Source organism: Cervus canadensis, chromosome 8 (assembly GCF_019320065.1).
Source record: "Cervus canadensis isolate Bull #8, Minnesota chromosome 8, ASM1932006v1, whole genome shotgun sequence".
Classification (NCBI taxonomy): domain Eukaryota; kingdom Metazoa; phylum Chordata; class Mammalia; order Artiodactyla; family Cervidae; genus Cervus; species Cervus canadensis.
Genome location: NC_057393.1, coordinates 29,101,430 through 29,125,460, shown reverse-complemented (window position 1 = coordinate 29,125,460; position 24,031 = coordinate 29,101,430). Strand labels below are relative to the sequence as shown.

General features: G+C 53.4%; 1 protein-coding gene across 12 annotated transcripts in view; it reads left to right on the top strand.

Moving 5' to 3' along the window:
• Positions 1–24,031, top strand: part of PAX2 (paired box 2) — a 90,173-nt gene that overhangs the window by 5,706 nt on the left and 60,436 nt on the right. For 8 of the 12 annotated variants that reach the window (XM_043477100.1, XM_043477103.1, XM_043477097.1 and 5 more), the window contains exons 2-4: positions 5,155–5,265; positions 8,719–8,887; positions 9,619–9,816. In XM_043477100.1, coding sequence (XP_043333035.1) covers positions 5,155–5,265; positions 8,719–8,887; positions 9,619–9,816 — 478 coding nt within the window. Of the gene's footprint in view, positions 1–1,894; positions 4,101–5,154; positions 5,266–8,718; positions 8,888–9,618; positions 9,817–24,031 lie in introns of those variants that run through there. The other 4 variants (XM_043477101.1, XM_043477093.1, XM_043477096.1 and 1 more) reach the window with 2 other exon arrangements.

Below are 24,031 nucleotides of genomic sequence, written 5' to 3'. Positions count from 1 at the left end.
GCGCAGCACGTGCGCCCGGCCTCCACAGGACCAACAGACAGAGCGGGCGGGGCCAGCCGGGAGTCAGGCCCCCCGGGCTTCACGCAGGGAGCCCAAATATTGGGAACAAAAGCGGGGAAAGAAGAGTGAGAGCAGGAGGGAGGGAGGGAGCAAGGGAGGGAGCGAGGAAGCAGAAATTAGGGGGTCTTAGATGAAAAAAAAAAGAAAGTAGCTTTAGGGGGAATGTGCCGTGGAGTGTGAAATTGCAGCCCATGGTGCTCCATATTGTACCAGAAGCTCTTCCAAAAAAAAAAAAAAAAAAACCATCCTCCAACGTGACCAGAGGGCTAGGAAGGGGGAGGGGCGGGGAGAGAAGCGGGTGGAGGAGGAGAAAGGGTCCGGCCGGAGCCGGTCAGGGCGAGCTGGAGTGGGGCCCGAGTGCGTGGGCCGCGGCTTGGGACCTGGTCCCAGAGAGGATGAGCCCCAGGGGCACCCCGGGACCCTGCGGGCCAGTGGACCTTGGCTGTCCAAGACTTAGATTGTCAGTCGAACTTTTTTTTTCCTGTAATTTTGTTTTCTGGTGGTGGTGACTTCCAAAACTAGGAATAATTCTGAAAAGGAGCTTGGCTGTGGAGCTGATGCTCTGCTCCACCCTTCTCTGTCTCTTCCCTCCTCTGTTTTCGCTTTTCTTCCCTTTGGACTCGTTTTTTTTTCCCCCTTGGTTCTAAACAGCTTTCCCCGCCTTGAACTTTAATGCATTAATTTGGTCCGCACTGTGGGGAGCATTTCCTAGGGAGATACATTTAATTTCGGAATTTCTAATCCCCTCACTCAGAGCCCCAGCCCTGGCTCCCCTTGCTGCTCCCCGGGAGGTGGAAGGAGTGGAAGGAGGAAGGCTGGCCGAGGTGTCCAGGAGGGCCATGACTGAGACGCTGCCTGGGCCCCCACCAACCCCTCCCCTCAGAGGCCCAGCCACCTTCCCCAACTGCTCCAGGCCAGGCATCTGGGCCCTGGGTCAGGGCCCTGCCTGCAGAGGGTAGGCAGCCAACCCTCAGCCTTTCTTCGCCAGGGCAGAAAGCACTGGGCCAGACTAGGGAATTCAGTCCAAGAAATTACATGCGAAACGTGAAAAGGAGCCGAAGGATCGTGTAGGGAGAGGGTGCAATTAGGGGTAGTGGACAGGGTTTTGAGCACTTCAGTTCAAGCACAGTCTGCCCAGAAATGCATCTGGGAGCTCTGGGTGCTAGTTGCCCTTGGCTTGGGGTGCCTTTGCATATGTATACTGTGGGGGAGGAGAGAGAAGCTCAGTGGACACGGTAGCCTCGGGGACACCTACACCCGGCAGAGCAGGCAGGAGACAGCCGGAGAGCCAGGCGGCCAGTGCTCCTCAGCGAGGAAGGAGGCAAGGGTGGGGGCACCAGGCGCCAGGCGAGCCTGGCAGGGAAGGGAGCAGAGAAGGTGAAGGAGCGGAGATCCACAAGGAAGATTTATTGGGCAGATCAGATGCACAGAGGCGGCTAATGAAGCAAATCCCGAGATGGGTATCAGAGCAACTCCCCAAAAGTTTATTTGCCTTTAAATTTCCGCAGGGAGGCAGGCGCCTTGTTTGAAGTGTAAATGCCCCTAGGTTGGGGGTGGAAGGGCCGCTTTGAAAACACCAGAGAGAAAAGGTTCATTTAGAGGCAGACGGGAAAAGCAACCAACCCTGACAGGTCGGAGCCCAGGTTGTGTTTGGGGTTGGGTTGTTTTCTTTCTTTTTCTTTCTTTTCCTCTTCTTTCTTCTTTCCTTTTTTTCCTTTCTGACTCCCCCCCCCCCCACTAAGACTGTAGAAGAAGAAAGGGGAGAACAGGAAAGAGAGGATCAGAGGGAGAGACCAGCGCCTCTGGAGAGAAATCTGTGCCAGCCCCTCAGCCTGGAGCCCTGGGAGAAGTCCAGGGCTTGACTAAAAGGGTTTCTAATCATCATGGAATATTGCTCTTTGGTTTTCTAGGCTCTTGAATGGGCTGGAGCCAAAAAGGAAGCTGCCAGGGGCTGGCTTGGTAGGAGGGTGAATGTCCAGCTGGTGTAGTGCAGGGAAAAGTGTCTCAGGAGCAGGGCGAGTGGGGTTCTGGAGTCTCAGGGACTACCTGGGAACTGGACTGTCATGGAAGGCTCTTCACTTCTCAGGGGGTACATGTCAAGTATAGGTGTGTGAGCGCAACTTCCAGCACACTTTGTGCACTGTCTCCGTCTTTACAAGAGAAGAAAATCCCTCTTCCTTGGTATGTAAAAAAAGCCTGTTGTCTGCACCCAGACTTCTTCATAGTCTGTGTAACCTAAGGATATGTCTGGCTGATTCTAGAAAAATCTGAGTCTCTGTGCAGACAGGGGTGCTGTCCACTGTCCAGTTTTTCCAAGAGTTCAGACTCCCTACGACAACTTCCTAGACCAACATAAGGAGCAAAGGGGCAAAGGGCTCCTTTAGTATTAAGCTCCTTCTCAGTAAAGAAGACCCTTCCTCCATGCGGGGGCGGGGGGGGGGGCTCATCTCAATTGTGACTTAATTACCTCCCTGAAAGAAGCCCGAGGCTGTACCAGCTATCACCCGAGAGCCCCTTGCTCCCAGGCCCGAGAGCCATTCCCTTTAGGCTGCCTGGAACGGTTTTCCTTTCTCGCTCCCCACACCAAGTTAGTGCGTGTTCGTGGGGCTGTGAGGCCAAAGGAAACCCAGGAGCGCCATCTGCAGGTCTCGAGAGGAAGAGACTGACCTTCGGGGCTGGACCCTGGGTCTTTCATCTCCCGCCCGAGGGAACCAGCTGGGCCGCCCAAGGGAAGTGGGGCTGAGGGCTGGGAAGGAGGGTGCAGGCGGGGAGCGGACTTTTCCTTCCAGAAGTTACTCCGCAAGTGGATTAAACGAACTGGGCTCCGGAGGATCCAGGAAGGAGAGGAAATGCCAGGATCCCAGCAGATTGACCTCCTAAAGAGTGGGGAGCTTGAAAGCCTGTCGGTCTGGACCTGGCCCGAACCGGCGCGAGGATGAAGGGAGCTCTGAAAACCCCGTGCAAGAGGCCCTATAGGAGTTTCCTCCTACCTGAGTCGGAGCGGGGGGGTGGGGGGGACCGCCGCCTTCGGCCCCGGACCTAGCTGCAGCCTAGGTTTCCGGACAGAGGGACAGCGGCGCGAGTCCGCGGCTCTTCTGCAGGCGCCAGGGTCAGCAGGCAGGGCCAGAGTTGCCTCGAGTACCGGCTGCAAGAGCGCATCGCGGGCTTTCCTAAGCCGCCCTTTCGCAGACCCAGGAAGGTGGGGGGTGCGGAGGGAGCGAAGGAGGGAGAGAGTTAAAACATCAGCTGAAGTGCCAAGATGATTTATGAGAGGAGGGAAAATATTTCATAAAGATCTCCCGGATATTCTGTACTTAACCAGTTAGGAGACAAAGGGCTTCTCCTGCCTGGTGCGTGCGAGAGCTAACCTGAGCGAGCGAGCGAGGGAGCGAGTGCGGACGAGGGCTGCGGCGGCTGGGCCGGCGGCGCCGGCAGGAGCGGGGCCGGGTAGAGCGCGCAGCGCCTCCTGCGCTGGCTCTGGATCCGGCGAGCTGGCAGCGGGCGGCGCTCAGCCTCGTTCGCAGCCACTTCTCCCCAGCCGGGGAGAGCGAAGCGAGCCTCGGTCTCCCGCCTCCGCTGCCGCCAGCAACCGGTCGTTCTGCACTGTCTCCCCGAGTCCCCTCCCCGGTCACCCGAGGGTCCAGGAGCCAAGTCCCCGGGTTCTCGCACCGTCCGTTGGGTCCCACTGAGGCAGGTGGGTCCCCCCCGGAGGTCTCCAGCTCGATTCTACACCGAGCGTTTTGCACTGTCCAGACCCCTTTAGGCAAGGGGACGAGGGAAGCCTTGCACGCAGCCGCGCGTGGACGGGAGAGGACAAATTGCCGGACACTTTGCCCCGGAATGAGAATTGGGGGTGTGTGGGTGGGGAGGTACCTCAGGAGGGACAGGCGAAAGGGAAGGACCAGAGAGAGGAAGGAAGAACCAGGAGGAACGGAAGGGAACTCAGCTGAGAGTAGCGGGGGGAAACAGGACTAGGGATGCGGACCGAGCTGGGGTCTCCGTGGCTCATGCGGGCACTGGCCGGTGGATGGCAGGGCTGGGTGAGTTGGGACTTCGAGCCGGATTCGGAGCGTGGCACGCTCTGCGGTCCTCTGTCGTTGCCTGAATATTCATTAGACTGGCCGCCCTTTATCCTTATCTAACGTTTATCTTATCGGCGAGTTTCGTTTCTCAGTGTAGTTTTAATCCCAGGCTCCCCTTCCCCCTCCCCCTGGCCCACTCCCCTCCCTCCCTCTTCCTTCGCCCGCTGCTCCCTCCCTCCCTCCTGTTTCCCCCTCTCCTGCCCTCCCCTCGCCGGCACCGGAGTGACAGGCGCGGGGCCCTCCTCGCCGAAGCTCCGGGCTCCGGCGCTGGCGAATCACAGAGTGGTGGAATCTATTGCCTTTGTCTGACAAGTCATCCATCTCCCAGCGCGGGGAGGGGGAGGGGGTCTGGAGGGGGCTTTGCAGCTTTTAGAGAGAGACACACCGGGAGCCCAGGCTCCAGTCTGCGGCCGAGTCTTCACGCAAACACAACCCACCTGGGGCCAGTCCAGTGCTGCCGGCGTCGTTCGGCTCCCTCCCTCCCTCCCGGCCCTTCGGCCGCGGCGGCGCGCGCCAGCCTTTTCCGGGGGCGGGGGCCCGGCTCGCGCTCTCCCCTCCCGAAGGCGCCGGCTCGGACATCCCGAGGATTGCTACTTCTTTGCCAACTTCTTCAACTCACCGGCACTTGGAGCGGCCCAGCTCCCCGCCCAGCGCCCTCGGGCCGCCCCTGCTCCTCGCCCACTCCCGACTGCCGCCTCTGGATGACCGGGTTCCAGGGGAGCTGAGCGAGCCGTCTCCCCGCCCAGTCTCAGCCCTGGCCGCGGCTGCCGCGCGCGCCATGCGCCCCCAGGTCCCCCCGGCCCGGCTTGCCGCCCCGGGGCCGTTCTGCTGACCGCTCAGCCCCGCGCCCCGACGGTGGCAAGTTGCGGCCGCTGCGGCTGCGAGCTCCGATCGGCCCGGGAGGAGTCCCCGCGGGGAGCGCAGCGCAGAGCCCCCCGCTCTCGAGCGCCGGGTCGCAGCCGGGCGCCCACTCACCCTCCCTCCCCCACCGTCCCTCCCTTTTCTCCTCAAGTCCTGAAGTTGAGTTTGAGAGGCGACACGGCGGCGGCGGCCGCGCTGCTCCCGCTCCTCTGCCTCCCCATGGATATGCACTGCAAAGCAGACCCCTTCTCCGCGATGCACCGTGAGTACCGGCGCCCGGCTCCTGTCCCAGCTCGGGGCTCCCCGTCCCACCCTACTCAGTCCTGTCCTGTCCTGAGGCGGCTCTGGCCCCTTATGCTCAGATCCCATCTTGGAGGGCACCCTGGCTTCTCCTGGTACCCCCTTTTCGTTCTTCATCTTTCTCCCATTTCTCGGTTTATCTAAAGACCCTTCTCTTCCTTCTGCCTTATGTCACTCATATTTCTCCTACTACCTGCCTTCCTACCTCCCTGGTGCCCATCCTTTCTTCTTTCCTTCCACCTGCTTCTTCTTAAATAGTGGATCCACAGCCTATGACCCTGGCTCCAGCCACCGTTCCCCTGGCCACCCTCTTGCCTGGGGCTGGGAGACTAATGGGCAGGCAGTTTTTAGGGTTTTGTGTTATGTTTACTTATTTTCTGTTTGCCTCCCCCATCCTTCCTCCTCTCGTCTGTATCTTTCTCGAACTTAGAGTGTGGTTGTCTAGGAGAAGACTCCCCACACAGGCAGCCTCAGTGTCAGGACAATCAGGCAGAAGAGCCTGGGGGTGGGGTGCCCCCTTCTGACCCTCAGCTCCCAGCTTCTCCTGGCCCTACCAGCCCAGGCAAGGCTTCATGTGGGCTGGTTTGAAATACTTCCTTCCTCTTCTTTTCTTTCTTGCCTTCCATCCTACTTCCCCTCTGGTGTCCTGGAGTTGGGAGTCTGAGATTGGCCGGACGTGGTGGTCATCTTTCTCTGCCTTTCCTGGGGAGATGCTCTAAAAACAAAGAGGGGTTCCAAGGAGAAATCGAAGTCAGCGATATATCACACAGAAAAGCCTTCCAGGTGGTCCCAAAGCTTTGCTCTGCTTCTAATTCTAGAGGCTCCTTGCCAGTCTCCCAATCGCTAGTAAGGATGATCCAGCCAGTAACCTGGCCAGGGGATCAGAAAAGAGGGAGAAAAGGAGGTGGGAAGAACAAAAGGAAGGCAAATGCCAAAGCTGGGGAGAAAGGAGAGAGAAACCCAAACCAGGGCTAAGAAAGAAGAGCAAGAAAACAGAAAAAGAAATGTTACAGGAAAAAAAGAGAAGGGGAGAAACTAAATTTAAAATAGGAAAGGAGGACTATTTAAATTAAATTTGAATTTATCTAATTCTTATGTCTTTAGCTTGGAAAACAATTCAGAGATTTTTTTTTTTGCAGGCTTTTTTCCCTCCAAAGGTAAATAGATTCTAAATAGAAAACTTTTCTGTAGATTAATAATCAATCAAGGATGATTTGTAACTTTTCACACGGAAACTTTTTAGAGCTGGCTTGGATCTGTGCTTTGGACAAGAGAGCCCAGGAGGGAGGGAGAGCTGCATTTTTCTCTAAACATTTATTTAGCATATATATGTAATGTATGCTTTAAAAAGTACTCCTGGGATAAAATATACTTCCCTAAATAATTTCCAAGCATACACAGGAAATCCGAGCCAGAGACCTCCGGCTGCCGCCGGTTTGTGCGAGCCGAGCCTGAAACCCTGTCTCCTTTTCGGAGGGAGTGGAACTGGGTACCACACCGTCTTCGCCCAGCCAGCCGGCCTCCTGGCCCCGCAGCCTCTGCTCTTTCTCTCCTCTCTCGCCGATTCCGCGGGGGATTTGCCGAGTCCTGGCCGCCCACTGGGTACCACTTTGAAGCCCAGAGGGGAGCAAGGCGAGTCGAAGGTGGTCGAAGGAAGGGCGAGACCGCGGCGCGGGCTAGCCGGCCGGCAGCGGCAGCCAGAGTCAGCGCCGGCGGCGGCGGTGGCGCAGTCTAGGCCCGACTCAGCACCGGCCCTCGGCCCCAGCCCTGGACTCCCGCCGTACCCCCTTTCTTTCCCGACCCCTTAGATTGGGGTCGAGGGGCTGGGCCCGGAGCCCGGGGAGGCTGAATTATTCATCTTTAATCTGCCCGCAGCTGCCGCCTTTTCATACCGGTAACGCGAGTTCTCCCGGGGCCTAAATTATTGATGGTCGGGTTTGGAGGGAGGAGAGGTGAGGAGTGGGGCTGAAGGTAGGGAGCCTAGCATGGGTGAGGGGTAGGATAGGAGGCTTCGGCTTCCCCCAGCCTGGAGATCGGCGGCCTCTCCCCAGAGGTTTAGCCGGCCCCTATTCTCAGCCCCCCAAGAAGGGGACGGGAGAGCAGCGAGCCGGGTGCAGGTGTCCCCGCTTTCTCCGAAAGTCGCCAGAGGCTAGCAGGACAGGGCTGCAGGCTGTTGGTCCGGTCAGGTCGGACTCTGCCGCTACCACTCTCTGCTTGGATTGTTCAGTAACTGCGACTGCGTGTTGATGGCTCTGGGTGCAGGATTTCTAGACTGCTGTGAGTCAGGGAGAATGGGGCGCCAGGCAGCGCCTTCAGGCCTGGCATCCGGCGACCACTATGGCTCCGAGGTTGGGCGCCTGCAGCAGCAGTCAGGTTGGAGACCCAGCAGCCTCCTCTTGCCCAGGAGAGCAAACGCCCTTGCTGTCCCCTTTCCTGAGTGGCCGCGGAGGTCTAAAAGGTCAGAGGGATGCGAGCTGGCTGAGGCTGGTTGCACAGGGTGCCCTGTGAACCTTGAGCCCACCTAGGCGACCTGTACCATGCGTCCTGGGTGAGGCGGTGGGTCCCCAGCCTGGCGCAGCGCGGCAGGCGGATGAACCCAAGCAGTTTGCATTCTGTGGTTGCTGGCGGGCACCTCGCCGCTCTCCACTGCCTCCCTGTCTCGGAGCGCAGCAGACTCTGAGCCCTGGCCTCTTCAGCCTAGCCTCTTCCCTCCTTCAGTTGGCTTTCTTTAAACTTTAAACCCTAGGCGGGGCGGGGGGGGGGTATGGCTCCCCAAATACCTAAAGATAGAAAACATAAAGGAAAGAAAAACTCCCCGTCAAAAAAAAAAAAAATCACAACAAAAACACGGGGAAAGATGTAGGAAGACTCCAATTCCAAATAAATACAAGGAAAGAGGTAGGGAGCAGAGGGAAGAATGTAAGGGACTTAGCTCCTCTCCTACCCAACACCCCAAAATCATCCACTTTCAAGCACGCTCCGACAACTCCCTCTCGCCTGTGGCTCAGGCGGGATTCCGCACCGTCCTCCCCCGGCCCTCTCTTGCCTACATTCTTTCCTGCCGGCGTTAATTCCCACTTGGCTGTTTTTCTCCCCTTCTTCCCCTTTCCCCCGCTCTTGCCCCGCTGCCCATCCCATCTTCACTTTCTCCCTGGCGTCGTACCGGTTTTCGAGTCGCGCGTCCTTTCCCAGCCCTCCGCCCAGCCTCTGCACTTCCGCGTCTCTCCAGCCCTGCGGCTCCCGGTCCCTAATCCTCTGCGTTGTGGTCGGCGGCTGCCATTCGCCCGCGAGCCCAGGAACATGCCCTTCCGCCCTGCCTGCTCCCTTCGCACATCCTGGGCCGCGCGCGGGCCCTGACTAATGGCCGGTCCCTGCTGTGTGTGGGGTGTTGTGTCTTTTTCTTGTCTCTCCCCAGCAGGGCACGGGGGTGTGAACCAGCTCGGGGGGGTGTTTGTGAACGGCAGGCCCCTGCCCGACGTGGTGAGGCAGCGCATCGTGGAGCTGGCCCACCAGGGCGTGCGGCCCTGCGACATCTCCCGGCAGCTGCGGGTCAGCCACGGCTGTGTCAGCAAAATCCTGGGCAGGTGAGGGTCGCGGAGCCGCCCCTGGGAGATGCCCCCGTCTGCTTCACGGGCTGGACAGCCCTGGGTCTCCAGCCAAGGGCTTGGCTAAAAGTGCAAGTCGCTAGCGGGCGTGGGAGATCCCTGACTGGGGCTATCTGGAGAGCGGCTCCTTTTGGCAAGGGCACGCAGGTGGTGACTGCGGCCCCAGAAGCGCAGTCCAGCGCGCTTGCCAGGCTCCAGCGTCCTCCCTGGGAGAGAGCCGGATTCCTGTCTTCAGAAACGGAAGGACAGCTCTTCTCTTTGGAAGGGAGGGTTGGAGGAATAGGGTGAAGGTAAAGATGGGTGCCCGGAGAAGAGAAGAATCAGCTTGAGAGGCGCAAGGTTAGTCCTGGTTCCCACAGGGGCCCTGTGCTCAGTGGGAATGGGCGGGAGGCCTCCAAGTGCCGTTCCTCCCGCTCTTCTCAAATGAAAGGCCAGGCTTCCACACCCCAGTCGCCTATTGCAGCTGCTGGGCGCACAGCCTTTGGTAAGACCACCTTCCGGGAGAGAGTGTCCCTGTTGTCCCTGCCCTCACCCTCTGATGTATCCCTGCCTTAGCCGAGTGGCTCTGGATGCCCGCTCAGACAGGCTGGGTCTTTTCCCTCTGCACCACCGCCTCTGGCGGGAGAGTGGCTCAGCGGCTCCGGAGCCTGCAGTCCCCACTCTCTGCCACCGCCTGCTTCTCACTGACCCTGCTGGCTTTCCCCGCGCAGGTACTACGAGACTGGCAGCATCAAACCTGGAGTGATCGGCGGCTCCAAGCCGAAAGTGGCAACACCCAAAGTTGTGGACAAGATTGCTGAATACAAGCGACAGAACCCAACTATGTTTGCCTGGGAGATCCGGGACCGGCTTCTGGCGGAGGGCATCTGTGACAACGACACAGTGCCCAGCGTCTCTTCCATCAACAGGTGAGTAAGCCATGCTGGGCTGCAGGGTGGGGCTCCAGCTCCCAGCTCCCGAGCACCAGAGTTTCTCCCAGCTCCAGCTCCGTTCTTCCTCCAGCCTCTGCGTGCCCTTGCTCCTAGGCCCCCAGGTCCTTTGGGCAGGGAGAGGGGACCTGGGAGGCAGAGAGACAGACAGACAGACAGGGCTGTCTCCAGCTCAGGACTGGGTATTCCCTGCCAGGCTTCTCCCGCTGGCGTCCTGGAAATGAATCCAAGTGTTTGTGGTAATTAAGACTCCAAGATTACGCGCCTCAGTCGGTATCTAGAGACAATCACAGCCCACAGCCGAAGCCTTTAAAATGACCAGTGTCCTATTCATAGCCTCTAAACAGACTTCCCTTTCTAAAGGCATGCTCCCTTCCCCCGGGGCAGCCACCTGTCCTGGCTCCTCACCTCCCCACCCCCCACCCCATCATCTCTGCTGACTCCTATAAAGGTGGCCTTCCTGGGAGCCCAGGCCTTGCTAGCCAGCTCCACACAAATTTCTGGCCTACTAGCACCAGTATCCAGGCCTGTAGAGCAAACACCAACGACCAGCCACCCACTGGCAGGGAGCAGAGAAGCTAGACAAGGAATGGGATGCCAAGTCAGGATGGAGAACTCTGGACTCTGAGGCTGAACCTCAGGAGGTGCCTCCAACCACCTAGAGTCCCTGTGTCCAGGCCTGAGGCTACACTGATGACAGGTTCAGGCACAGGGTGACAACTGAGGCTGGAGTCAGCTCAACATACAGTGGCACCAGGTAGTCTCCCAATCTTCGAGCCACTCCAGTGTGCTCTCCAGGACACGTGCACACCACATATGTACCACCCCACCCAGGCCAGTGTATACATGTGGCAGGTATAGCACATAACAGGGGCACTTGGAGATGGGGACCCAGGATGGCTTTCCCATCACAGAACTGCGCAACCTGACATCAGCAGAGACCCTGTGCAAATTCCAGACAGCCTTGGCCAGCTTTTCAACCCCTGCCCCTTGCATTTTAAGGCAAATCCCCAAATGAGAAGAAGGCTGAGGGTTTCATACCTGTGTTTTTCTTTACACTCTTCATAGGCTCATTATCAGAGCAACTAATAATTCAGCTGGTGCCTTTTTCTGAAACTGGCATCACGTATCAAGGTTCTTTTTTTTTTTTAATATTTTGCAAATGATATGGAATTATCCCAAATCATCCTGAAAACAGCAGGTAAAATTAGCTGGTAGAATGTACCTTGGCTAAAGAAGATTCCCTCTGCCACACTCGTGCTGTAACGTACTGCGAGGCGACCCCAGAAATTATCCCACTGTGTGCCATCTGTATTAAAATGGTTATTCAGTTATGAACAGGGTAACATAATACTGATCAGCTAATTATACACCCTCCGAAAACCCTCCAGCTCCCTGGGCCTGGCTCAGCTAGGTATTGAGAGCATAGCAGTTTGACATTCAGACACCTTCCAAAGGAGCTGGAGAAAGACTGGGCCCTCCCCCCTCCACCACCACCTGCATTGGGAGAGGAATGAATCTTTCGCATTTAAAAGTCAGTGGAGGAGGCTGGGGAAGCTCTGGGGCTCAGGCAGGAGTGGGAAGGGGACAAAGCAATGTCTCCTCTCAACCTCTAGGCTGGTTGCTGGTCTGGGGATTGGGTTTGAACTGAGGTCTTGGGAAGAGAGAAGCCCTGCTGAGGAGCAGTGTTGCTGGGACTGGGTGCTGGTGTTCTGGAACAATCTTGTTGTGATAGGATTTGCAAGCCTTTGGAGGAGCTCAAGATATGTTTGGGCAAAGCAATGTGCTTCGCTTTGGGGGCATGGAAGACTGGGACAGTCAGTGCAGGTGTGGTGGCAGCACCCCTTGCCTAGAACCCCTTCTTCCCCCCTGTCCCCACTATATCCTTCACTGGCTGAGATGTTTTGGGAAGCTGGCTTATGCAAAAGTTTGGGAATGCTCTCATCCTGAAAAGCCACGGAGAACAGGGGACGGGTGACCCAAGCTCCAGAGGCTTTGAGGTGAACTCCCCAGAACTGGGAGAAAGTAGAAGAGTGAGCTGCTAGTGGGACGAGAGTGGGAGAATGACCTCGGTTTAACAGCTCTGACAGCAGCAGAATTTGCTCAACACAGAGCGCGAACACCTGAGGGACACAGAGGCTACCTTTGGGTGTGGAACAATAGCCATCTGTGGGCAGGTGTTGCTGGAATGGAAAGGGTGTGGGAGGAGAACAGGGAAGCCGCTGGCAGTATGGGCAGCCAGCCCTGGGTTTGCAGCGAGGCTTCCTGGCTGGCTTTATCAGCAAGGCTTGGTCAGAGTTTTCTTGATTTTGCATTGTGATTCATATGTGGGAAAGAATTCTGGGGGCTTCCTGGTATGCTGCTGAATCAGGGCTGGGGGGATGCATCTGGGCCCGATGCCCTTAGCATTATACCTCCAGATGCTTTGCTCTGAAGGGGACGGTTTATCTGAGATGCCTTGCTTCACCCTAAAGGCTGCTAAAAGTGGGATTTCTGCTGGTACTGCTGATGCCAGGAACTTTGTGAATTCTCACTCCCTGTAGGAAGAACCTGGAGATGTTCTGTGTAGAAAGTATGGTGTGTTGGGGAACATGGTTCTCGAGTTTAGACCTTTACTGTGGGTGAGGTGCCACTTGTGTTGGGCACTTTATAATACTCACAATCAAGGATGTGTCTGTACTGGCTGTTGGCAAGAAAGGAAGTCCACACGTGCTTATCCATGTGAGCCAAATCGCAAGGGTTTTCATCTTCTCCTCCCCCAAACAGATGCTGTCGCCGCACTTGAAATATGCTATTATGGTTATAAACTAAATTGCTTTTCCTGCTTTAAAAATGGTTTTGGCTTTTTCTGATCCTGTTGTGATAAAGGCTTGGACATCCAACCTTCCTTCTCCATTGGCAGATCCTCATAGCAGTACCTCTCTGAGCCAATGGAGTAGGTGAGGTAGGCCTCCCAATCTCACCCTCACTCCCAGAAACCACTATCAAACATCCGGAGGCTGGACTGGATTGTTTAGCATGCGGAATTTATCTGAATGGCTCTCAATTTTGGGTTACTGATTGTTGAGTGTGGAGTTGCCAGCTCTTCAGCTTGTGCTTAAACACTGCTGCTGTGTGTGTGTGTGGGGGGGGTTTGTTTATAAACAGGTGACTTGAGACTGAAAGCTCATGTGGGAAATGGCCCAGAGAGGGAGGAGGTGGAGGGGGACCCACCCTGCTAACAGTCACTTACCTAGTTATGTTGCTGAGCAATTGGCTAGGCAGGAAGGATTTTCCTAATTATATGCCAACGTCTTCAGGTTTGGCTGTTGCTCTGGGAAGGGAATATAGCTCCTTTGAAGTCACAGGCGCAGACTCCAGCGGGAGTCAAGTGTTCCTGAAGATCCCCCTGAGGGTACTGTCTTGGACTGAGCTGACAAGGAGGCCATCCATCTTTTAGCTTTCTCAGCCGGCGCTATACTATGTGGGACCAGGGCACTCCCAGCTCCTAGATCTTTCAAGTGGACCCTCCCAGAGTCAATTTCCCACCAATCACCTGCTACCCACACCCTTCCTTCACGTGTTTGGCTTATAAGTGAGCATATGTACTCTCCTAGTGGTGGCAACACTGGCTTCAAGAAGGCACCAGCCCCAGGGCTGTTAAACAGTTCCATCTCATGTCATCTGCAGGTCTTCGTCAGAATCTGGCACTGAGGTGACAGGTGGTCTAGCTGTTCATTCAGAGGTCTTTCCAAGGAAGCTGGGAGCCACTTATCCCAGCCAAGGGAATGCTGAAGACACGTTCAGGGCTGGGGTCTGTGTCTCTCTTTCTGAGACTCAGGTTCTAGAACATCGCATATTTGACTCTTGGACAGACCTGGTTTGGCACAAAGCTGGACCAGAGAGGCTGCATTGCTCACTACATTTCCATACCCTTGCACTTGTTTGGTGGTCAGGGCTGTTGGTCTCATGGCCAAGAGCCAAGGCAAGTTGGTAGGTTAAGAAGAAGGCCTCTCCCCACAGAGGAATGGGAAAAATAAGAATAAAGGACTTGCTTTGTGTGCCCCTCGGTCTTCTGGATCAGGCCACCTCTGGTGGACAGATGTGCCAGTTTCTGTCGGAAGACCGTTGCCCACCTGTCCTTCCCCAGAGAACGTCTCCTTCTTCTAACGAGCCTTCCCCTCATTAGAATAACACATGAAATAGTCAAGACTGCTGGCACTCTTATTTCTTTAAATGAGCTGGAGTTGTCCCCCTGAAAAGCCATCTTTGTTCACTCAGTTATTTTAGATGTCTTGGCCAGCAGTTGTATTGGTCTAACTATTTCCCTGTGGGCAGGCTTCGAGTGGGAGGTCAGGCCACAAGATGGCTTTCAGGTGAGAGTGATGGCTGGTTGCCCTGAGTTCTTACCTCCGCTGGCAACTCTAGGAAAGAGGGAGATAGGAGGGGTTGTCCGTAACAAAAGCTCCAGGTGCATGTTGGAGGGTGATTCAAAGAGGAAACTAGAGGGGGGAACCCTAAATAAATAAAGTGTGTCCCAACTATTCTGAGAACTCAATAAAACAATCACATCAAATATGAAGAGGCATAAATCTTGTGTCTGCACAGGTAACCTACTCAATTGCTTTTATTATCGCTCAGGCTGCCTCCATTTATTACCGTCCACAGTCTGGGCAAAGGAGCTTGCGTGGAGGGTGGTCTCCAGTGCAATCCTACACCCCGAGAGGCAACAATCAGCCCATACAGCCAGGGATTTCGATGGGAGCTCGGAAGGGCCCATCTGTCTGCATGAAAACCAATCAATAACTCTGTAACCAGAGCCCTTGTCACAGGGAAATGGACAACACAACAGTTCAATACAGGGGCCACGGGGGGAATTAGCCAAGTGGAGATGGACCAGACAGGAGGAGCCCCTGGAGAAGGGAGACAGGGTGCCTAGTAAAGGGAATATTCGGGAGGAAGTGAGATGGAGCAATGGCTTTGTGTGCATATTGGAGGGAATTATTGTGCAAAAATAGACCCAGGGTACTGGAGGCACCATTGGAAGCTGGGGTGCTAGGGAACAGTTGGGAAGTGGGCTTGTTCCAGTATGTGGGACAGTGTGGTTGTATATGTGATGGTGTGTTTGTGGACAAGAACGTTATGCCTGCATAGAAAGAATAGCGATAGTAGTAACTGGTATGGAAGATGAACCAACCTTCCCACTTCCCACCCTTCCTAGCCTGCACTCTCTCCCTCTGAGTCCACAAAGGAGTGCCTTAAACCAGGGGCTTCGTTTTCTGTCCCCAGCTCCCTAGATCTCCAACTCCAGCTGCCCTGAAACTTCACCTCTTAAAGTTCAGGTCCGTTCTTAGCCCTTCCTTGTTGCTACCTGGAGTTGGCATTCTTATACTTAAGAGGAAACGGTATACTGGAAAGAATTCCTTTCTCACTTCCTGTTCTTTAAAAGAATGTAGTATAGGGTGTGAACCTGGCCTGCCACTTCCCCGAATCCCTGCTGTTTCACCTCACCCGCACTCCCTCCACCGGCCCTCCCCTAGGTCGGATTCTCCAAGGGGGAGTTCCTTGCATTCATGCTGGGGAAACAGGTACAGGAGCAGCCATATCCAGTGCCACTCATCCAGCCACGTGGGTGAGCCCAGAGAAGAGAGAAGGGCCTCTGATAGATCTGAGGGATGTGGGACAGTGTCTCACAACGGTGCCCAGTAACAGGTAAAGTATTGAATGGGTTTAAAATTAAATCACTGTGGGTTTTTCTGTCTACCACTGAACTACTGGGTTGAAATGTTTTTCTCCCGTTGAGCAGGTTGTTGAAATGTTTTTCTTCCCGTTGTTTCGGTGCTCTAAAGGTGCAGCTTGAAAACATTCATGATGGTTTATGGGCAACAGAGGTTGATATCTTCAGGGTGTGTGGATTTGTGTGTGTTTGTGCCTACTTGTGTCTCTTCCTTGGTAAATGGGCTCTGAGGTCAAGAGCAGGAAACAGAGGAAGGCCCACACAGTGTGGCCTGCAGTCACAGACAGACTGGACACCCTGTCCCTGGGACCATCAGGCCAATCGTTGATGTGGTCATTGGGCCACTGGGCAACAGTTATAGGGCTGAGTTGAGGATTCCTCATTCCATAATTTGGAAAAACTGGGGCCAAGTTTTTCTTCAATTTTTATTTGTACTGTAGCACTCTATTTAGCCCTCAATACGAGGGGCTTTGCTACAGTGATGCTCCTTTATGATAGAGAGCTGTGTGATCCACTGTCCATCTCCACTTTGACACTTGAGTCCCAGCCCTGTCAGCAGAACTAGTTAAGGACCAATTGCATAAGCAGCTAAGAAGATGCCCTTCCTGTTGCACCCTCTTCCTGCAGAGTTATGGTGCAGTGGTCCATCAAGGCCCATCATGTCCCCAGCAGGAAGCACGGCAGCAGCACTGGGACACGGTCATGGGCATAGCTTCCCAGTGCCAGGCCTCAGTTCCAGCCTCCAAATCCTGCCCCAGGATTCCAGGTGCCAGGGAAATAAGGAAGAAGCTGGGGTGGGGTGGGGCAGGGGAGGGGAGGGCAGAAACATAGAGCTGGGAACCAGAGAGGGCTTGGACACCAAACCTCGCAGGGGCATGATGGCAGAGGCAGATGCTTGGGGTCTGGGCGCAGGGGAGCTGTGGAGAGGGTGGGAAACCAGAGGAGGATGACCTGTGACAGGAGAAGAAGAAGGAACATCCTGTGTAGGCCTGGGAGCTGTCTTCTAGGAGGGAGATGGGCGAAGCTGCAGGGGTCATGAGGACAGGTGCCTCCAGGACCCCGCGGGGAAGGTCGGCAGGAGAGCCGAGGAGGCTGGACAGAGGTGGTAAGAGCCACAGAATCAGGAGCTGGATTGCACAGGCCCAGCCTAGAGGTGCTGAGATTTCACTTTTAAAAACTCTGTGTTGGTCAAATAAAATACATCTCCAGGCCTGATTCAGTTCATGGGCCACCAGTCTGCAGCCCCTGGTCGGCGTAACTGGACATAACTTACCTCTCAGCTTCAGACCAGAGCTGTCATCTCAGGGCGGTTATTGGGGGTGTGACATTTCCAGAGCCCCTGAGTTCTGGAGCCCCTGAGGAAGGGAATGAGTTCTAAGTCCCCATAGCCAGAGGAGGGGAGGGGGTGATGCACATGGAAAGGGAAGGACAAAAGTAAGAATGAGGAGGAAGAGTGAGGAAGGAGGTGATGAGGTTGAGAGGTGAAAGGCAGAGGCCTGGGACCTGGCTTTGCCGGGAACAGAATGTGTGAGAAAGTTGCAGGGAGCCAGAGTTCTGGGAGGCTGGTAGAGCAGGCTGCTGGGGTGGCCTCCAGGAGAGGCTCGAAAGGTTGTTAAGGAGAAAAGGAGAGGCCAGCCTGGAGGAGAAAGGTGGCTGAGCAAAGGATGTGGTGTGGGAGCTAAAGTCTGAAGACCTGGAGCGCACGGTTGTCTGTACCAGGGAGCGCGCCGCAAGGCAGGCGGGCAGCGGCTGCAGCGGCTGCTGCAGTGCGGTCACTCCAGCCTGGCCCCTGGCAGAAGGAGAGTGGGAGGGAGGCCAGGAGGAAGGAAGGGAGGGCCGGCTTCCTGGGTGTTCCAGGTTAGAGCCCCTCCACCTGGGAGCCCTGGCTACTTGGCTCTGGACTCCTCCTCTGCCTGCTTTCAGCCGGGCAAGAACTCCTCTGCAGTGAACCCCTCCCAAAGCCATCCAGGAACAGAGGAAGCCAAAGGACGAGCTGGGCGGCTCCTGGCAGCAAGAGGAGAAAGGGCTGTGAGACAGGCAGCAGGCTGCAAGGGGAGCTGTGCCCGCTGTAGGCACAGTCAGTTGGGGAAATGGAGAGGACTCAGGAGACTGGAGGAGGGCAGGAGGGAGAGCAGCAGGGGCCCCCGAGCGTGAACACGTGAAAGCGAGCCCTGGGGCAGCTGCCCCCGGGCCTCATGCTCCCTCGTGGCCCCGGGGTCTCTGCTGGGTCGGTGAAGGAAGCCCAGGGTGACCAGGAGCCTGTGGGAAGCCCCCAGCCTGACAGGCCCCAGAGATGGTTAGGGAGGAGGCCCTCATTCTGCCCTGTATCCTGTGACCTTTCATCCTAGTTCTAGAGGACAAGATGGTGCCCGCCTAGCGTGTGGTACTGAGAGGGGTTGGTGAGTTTGTGTTGGGGGTCTCCACGTGGCTCTGTTTTGGAAAGAGTGGGTGGGCTCGTGGCATCTGGCCAAGTCTTGCATTCATGCCCTGGGAAGCTGTCTCAAAGGGCCTGGCATCACCAGGAACTCTTAAAAGGCTTTAGCTGCCCATCTCGTCCAATAGGCAATGGCAAACTGATTTACCTTTCAGAGGGTTTCCAGCTGAAGGTATTTTTGGGTTCCAGGACAAAAGTCTCCGCCTTCACCAGGATGGCCCACCTGTTTGGGATGTTACCTGAAAATCATGGGGTTGATGAGAAGGTCAGCGTCTCAGTGGGTGGATGAGGGGGACCCTATCGGGTGCACAGAGGGTCCCAACACAGTTTGGTCTGTGTGCAAGCACGTGTGCTCTTGCTCTGCTGGAGGTGAGGGTGTGGAGCCGTGTGCAATGCGGGGCCGGTGTGTGTGTGTGTGTGACACGCTACTGGGAATACTGGCAGCAGCTGCTTGGTTGGTGTCTGCTGAGGTCCTCACAGGGAGTGCACCTTTAGATTGGGACAAAGGTCAAGCTATTTATCTCCTTTTATCATCTGTGGAGTGGGTACCTCCCCTCCCTCCCCGCATCCCTCATCCCCTCCTTTCTCTCTCTCTTCCTCAACATTACTCAGGTTAGCTGGTTTGAGTTAGGCGGCGAATCTCAGTAGACTCTAAGCGAAGAGTAAAGAGAATTTGATAAGATCAGGAAGGCCATCCTTCCTCTAGGGACCAAAAGAGGTTTCGTGTTCCCCACACTCTGCTCTGCCTCCCTGGAGGAGCTGACACACCAGGACAGTCGCCTTCCTGCGGACCGTGACTGGGAGAGCCGGAGAAAAGGAGGTATCCCTGGGCTTGAGACTAGGGCTGCCTTTCCTACTCACCATGGGCCTGGGTAGGAAAGTCTGAGAGAGCCCAGGATGAGGGAGAAAAGGGGTGGAAGAGAGATGGCTGAGATGGAGAGAAGCGAGAGCCAAAGCCTGGTTTTTGACTGAGTATGTGTGTTGGGAAGGGAGTGGGGGAAGTGTCTTTTTTGGGGGGGTGGGGGTAGAGACTCTGAGATCTTTTAGCCGGTCTGCTGGGCTGACCACTCAGCTCACTGCAGAGGGTACAGCTCTCCTAGAAACTGTGTTCACGCTCACTCCCCCACCCTCTGCCCTCCCAATCCAGCACACGTATGCCTCTTTCCCTACCCTCTTCTCCCTTTAACTTGGCTTTGAAGACACAGTAATTCCTGACCCCAGGGAGACAGCTTGGAGGGCAGTACAGACTCCTCAAGAGATGGCTTCCCAGGTTGGATACAAAAAAAAGTTGAGAGAAATTCATTTCATGGCCAGTGGCTGCTTAAAAAAGGTGATTCCAGCATACGAATGTGATAAATGTTAACTGAGCATTAATCGCATTAAAGAGGGCCCTATAAACTTTTCATTTCTAATTAAATTCGTCCAGTGATGCTGCCCAAGCGAGTACTCTGGGCCTTTGTTTATGTGGAAAATTAAAATGCAAATACAATGGAATTTATTTCCAGGAGTGGAGTGACGGGCTGGCCCCTCTGGCTACTGGTCTCCCGGCCTGTCAGGCCAGGTGACTGCTCCTTTGGAGGTTCTGTCACCCTTGGGACACTTTCTGGTGTGAAGGGAGAGGCCAGAGTTCAAGGTCAAAGAGAGTTTTAGAAATAGAGGGGAAGGTGTGGAAAGAATTGAAAAGGAGAAAAAGACAATAAATAGCCCAGAAATAGAAAGGCATTGTCCCCATTTCCCACATTCCCCCTCCAACACCCACCTCTAAGAGAAGGGACCCCAGACGTTGCTTGTGAGTAATGTCCTGACAAGCCTCCCCTGCAGTTCAGGGAAGAAGGGCGGACATGGGAGGGAGAGTTTGGAGTAGCAGCCTTGCCAGCAGATGTGGGCTTGCTCCTCAAAGAACCAAGTGGTCATCAGCAGACAAGGGTCCAGGGCTTGGATTTATCTCCAGCAGTTTGAGGGCCGGCTGCTGTCCACATAATGGTTGCACTGGGCTCTTCCTGCCAGTGCCAAGCGGCATTGACACAGGGCAGTGAAGCATAGAGGCTCTAACCGAGGACGCTGTGCATGCACGCCCGCACGCACGCAGCCTTCTCGAATGTAGGGAGAGCTGATCACTCATGAGAATAAACAAATGTCCCTTGCAGGGAGTCCTTTAGTGCCCTGATCCCTCTGATAAAAGTGGTAACTCTGAATGCTATTGAATGGAACAACCTAAAGTTCCTATTTACCAAAACATAAATTAAGTCAAATAGAAAACCTGGGCAAGAAACATCATTTGGGTTTATCAGTAGAGACACTGAAAGATTGCTGTGCTGCACTATGGCTAAGGAAGTTGTAAATAGCATTAAAAAGTAGAGAGGGAAAGAAAATGGAGGTAGGAGAGATGATAAAAGGCAGAGCACTAAATCACAAATGGGGACATGGACAAAGGCACAAACCAGATTTACGACAAGCTTTGTGTAAGTCTGTGGCTTGGACTGACAGTGCATAGACACACTACGTACACAGGCATGAGGTGTCCAGAGAGTGGCTGAGACTGGGTTGGTATGAAGGTGGATTGACCACAACGTGAGCTCTCTGTGCCGATGCTGGGGCTGGTCCATCAGCCCTGCCACACGGCAATCTGGTGGGGTAGGGTTCGGTAGACAGTCAAGGATACAGTCTTATGAGGTTTTTGAAGGTCTTTGAGCACATAAGTCTCTGGTGAGCTGGATCCACATTCTAATGGATCTCCAGGGCAGCGACCCATTCCCGGAATGAAGTCTGCTTGACTAGTTTTGTCGAATGGCTGCTATTCCAGTCCTCTTTAGTCTGTTTTATTCTGGGTTATTCTTTCCCTCTTTAGTGTTCACTTATGTCTCTTAGAAATGCATGAGCACTGGCTGACAAACAGGTTAATGACTGTGGCAACTCCCAGACATCTGGAGGAAAACTCAAACCTTCAGTCAATCATCTATAAATGTTGTCAATATGATGCTAAATATCTGGGGATTTAGAGATGTTGGCATGATTGATTGAATTTCTTAGTTTTTATCCAGACACAGCACCAACACCCATTTTCATTTCACCAGTGTTTCATTGCGTTGGGAAACACCCACTTTTGGAGGGAAATATTCTAGGAAACAAAATGTTAGGGTTACAAAGCATCTTTGATGTATTTGGGTCTCATGTTTGAAGGGAGTCTGGATTTGGCTTGAAAGTCAAGTGGAGAGCTGATGGTCAGGAACATTTAATATCTGAGCAATCATGGCTGCTGGACACTTTCCCCAGAAAATTGCTTGGGAGGGCAAATTACTTTGCCCAAATAAAGCTTAAGCTAGCCATAGGCCTGTCTTCATAAGGGAACCCACTGCACCATCTTAGGGGCGTATCAAGGTTCTTAAGATATGATCGATCCTTCATTTGTTCTTTCATTCATCCATTCCGAAAGTCTTTGCTAAGCAAAGACTTATGTGCCAGACATAAACATGCTCGGTACAGAAAACACAAGAAAGTGGGCTCTGGGAAGTAATTGCCAGAGTTTGAATCTAGCTTCCCTTGTTGTTATGTTGTTCAGTTGCTAAGTCTTATCCAACTCTTTGCAACCCTATGGACTCTAGTGTGCCAGGCTTCCTGTCCTTCACTGTTTCCCAGAGTTTGCTCAAACTCATGTCCATTGTGTTGATGATCTAGCTTCCCTACTCCTTGGCTCTGTGGTTGTGGGAATGTCCTCTCTGGACCTCAGTTTCCTTACTCTGATCTAATATGGAAGGTAATCATGTAGTTATAGCGCTGTCATAGGTTCTTCTGAAGGTTGAATGCGTTATTCCACATAAACCTGCTTAGAATTGCACCTGGCAGATAGCAAGTACTCAATAAATGTTAGTTATTATTACAGCAATAGTAATCATCAAGTTATGTCTCTGTCAGTGTACATGAGTTCTGGCTTGTGCATGCATAAACACTGAAATCTTTGAAATAAAAAGCTTGAGGAGCCAAAAGGATATTCTGTGAACAGAATTTTGTATCATGAATGCCAGTGAAAATTATGGTTCACTGCAAGCCCAGCTGGATTTAAGAAGGGGACCTGCTCTGTGTACTTCCAGAAAAATAGAAACCCTTACGACTGTTATCTGACCATTGAACAGAGTTAGTCAGATAATTGCCCCCTTCATCCACTTAGTTTGAGAGCCCAGCCTGTGTGTGTGTATGCGCACATGTGTACTTAATGACTGCACACTCCTTCTCTGGGAGTTGAAGGTTGGCATTTTCTGGGCTTCATGGCATTTTCATGGGTTGTGGTGCTTTGCATTTTGTAGTTTTTTTAAAAGACAAAATGAAACGGTTGTGGGGGGGGGCGGCGGAAATCCTTATTTGATGGGTTTGACAGGTTTCTCTGATACTTAAATGTCATAGAGGGGAGAGGACAGGGAGATAAATAAAAGGAGGAGGGGAAAAGAGGAGAGAAAATGGAGATAAGGTAAAGGATGAAGAAAGGAGAGGAAGAACTGAGCAAACATCTGACAAATTCAAACCAAGTCTATCTCCTGCAGCCCTGCATACCTAGATATTCCAGGGAAGCATGGTAGGTTGATAATTATTGCAGTTATTCCACCACTAAGGGGTAAAAGAATTTTTAAAAATCAGGAGAGAAAATTCACTTTGGGCTTAAAGTCCTCAGTGTAATGGCTCAAAATAACTAAACTCTGAATTCTCCTACTTAATCTGTGCCCATGAGCAAAGATGAAAACTGACATTTCCTAAACTCATGATATAGTCTGGCTTGCTATTTTTATGGGAAAGCCTGTGGAATAAGGTTGAGGCCCCAAGTTCTCCCTGCCCCTCGGGCCTAGTTAGGTAAACAAGTCCAGCTCAATGGACTTCTGTAAAATCCATACCAAGTGCATTAATATTCACTCCTCTGATTCTTTTCTTATCTCTTAGTTCCCAAATTAATGCCAAATTCCGTTATTCCTCACTGACACTTATTAGCTGTTAGTCCTGATTTTTAAAATTAGAAAGTAAATATTTTAATGAGTTAATAATATTTTAACATGTAAATATTTTTAATCTTGAAAGAGCTCAATCATCCTGAAATTTTTTTTATAATTGCAAATGTATAAGGGCTGCCATCTGTCTTTCTGCCTATTCATCACCTGGGTACAGCCAGCCCTCAGTATGAGATGGGGAGTGGTGAACTCTTATCAACCCCCAACCCCTGCCACTGTCCACAAGGACAGAAAGCCAAATGCCTTCACACTGCAATTTTTGCACTTCTCTGCTTAAATCACACACACACACACATACCTTGACTTATCTTGGATTTTATTCACATGTGGTTATACACATGATTAGGACAATCTTATGGCCACTTTACTTGGTAAGTCCTATGTTCTTAATAATAGTAGCTAACAAGTGCTTACTACAGTAGGAACTGTTATAAGCATGCTGCATATATTAATTGATTTAAACCTCATAAACAACCCCATAGGGGCTTTCCTGGTGGCTCAGACTGTAAAGAATCCGCCTGCAATGCAGGAGACGTGGGTTCAATCCCTGGGTCGGGAAGATCCCCTGGAGAAGGGAAGGGCAACCCACTGCAATATTGTTGCCTGGAGAATCCCATGGACAGAGGAGCCTGGTGGGCTACAGTCCATGAAGTTGCAAAGAGTTGGACAGCTGAGCAACTAACACTTTCACTTTCAAACAACCCTATAGGGCTTTATAGGATTGTCTATAGATGACGTAACTGGAGTCCAGAGAAGCTGAGTAACTAATTCAGGTCACATGCTAAGTACCACAACTAGGATTTGAACTCCTACAATACTGGCTGTAAAACCTATGTGCTTTTCCACTACCCCATACTTCGTATCAGCTTTGGATCAAAGGAAGTACAGGCATTCCTTGGGCAGCTCTGTATATTTTGCAGTCTCATGCCCAGGGATGTATTTATACTTCTACTTACAAGCTCAGAACAAAGACTCTGCACCTAATAGAAAGTCATACTTTGTATGAGTTTCTGTACTCTCCCCTGGTGTGTGTGTGTGTGTGTGTGTGTGTGT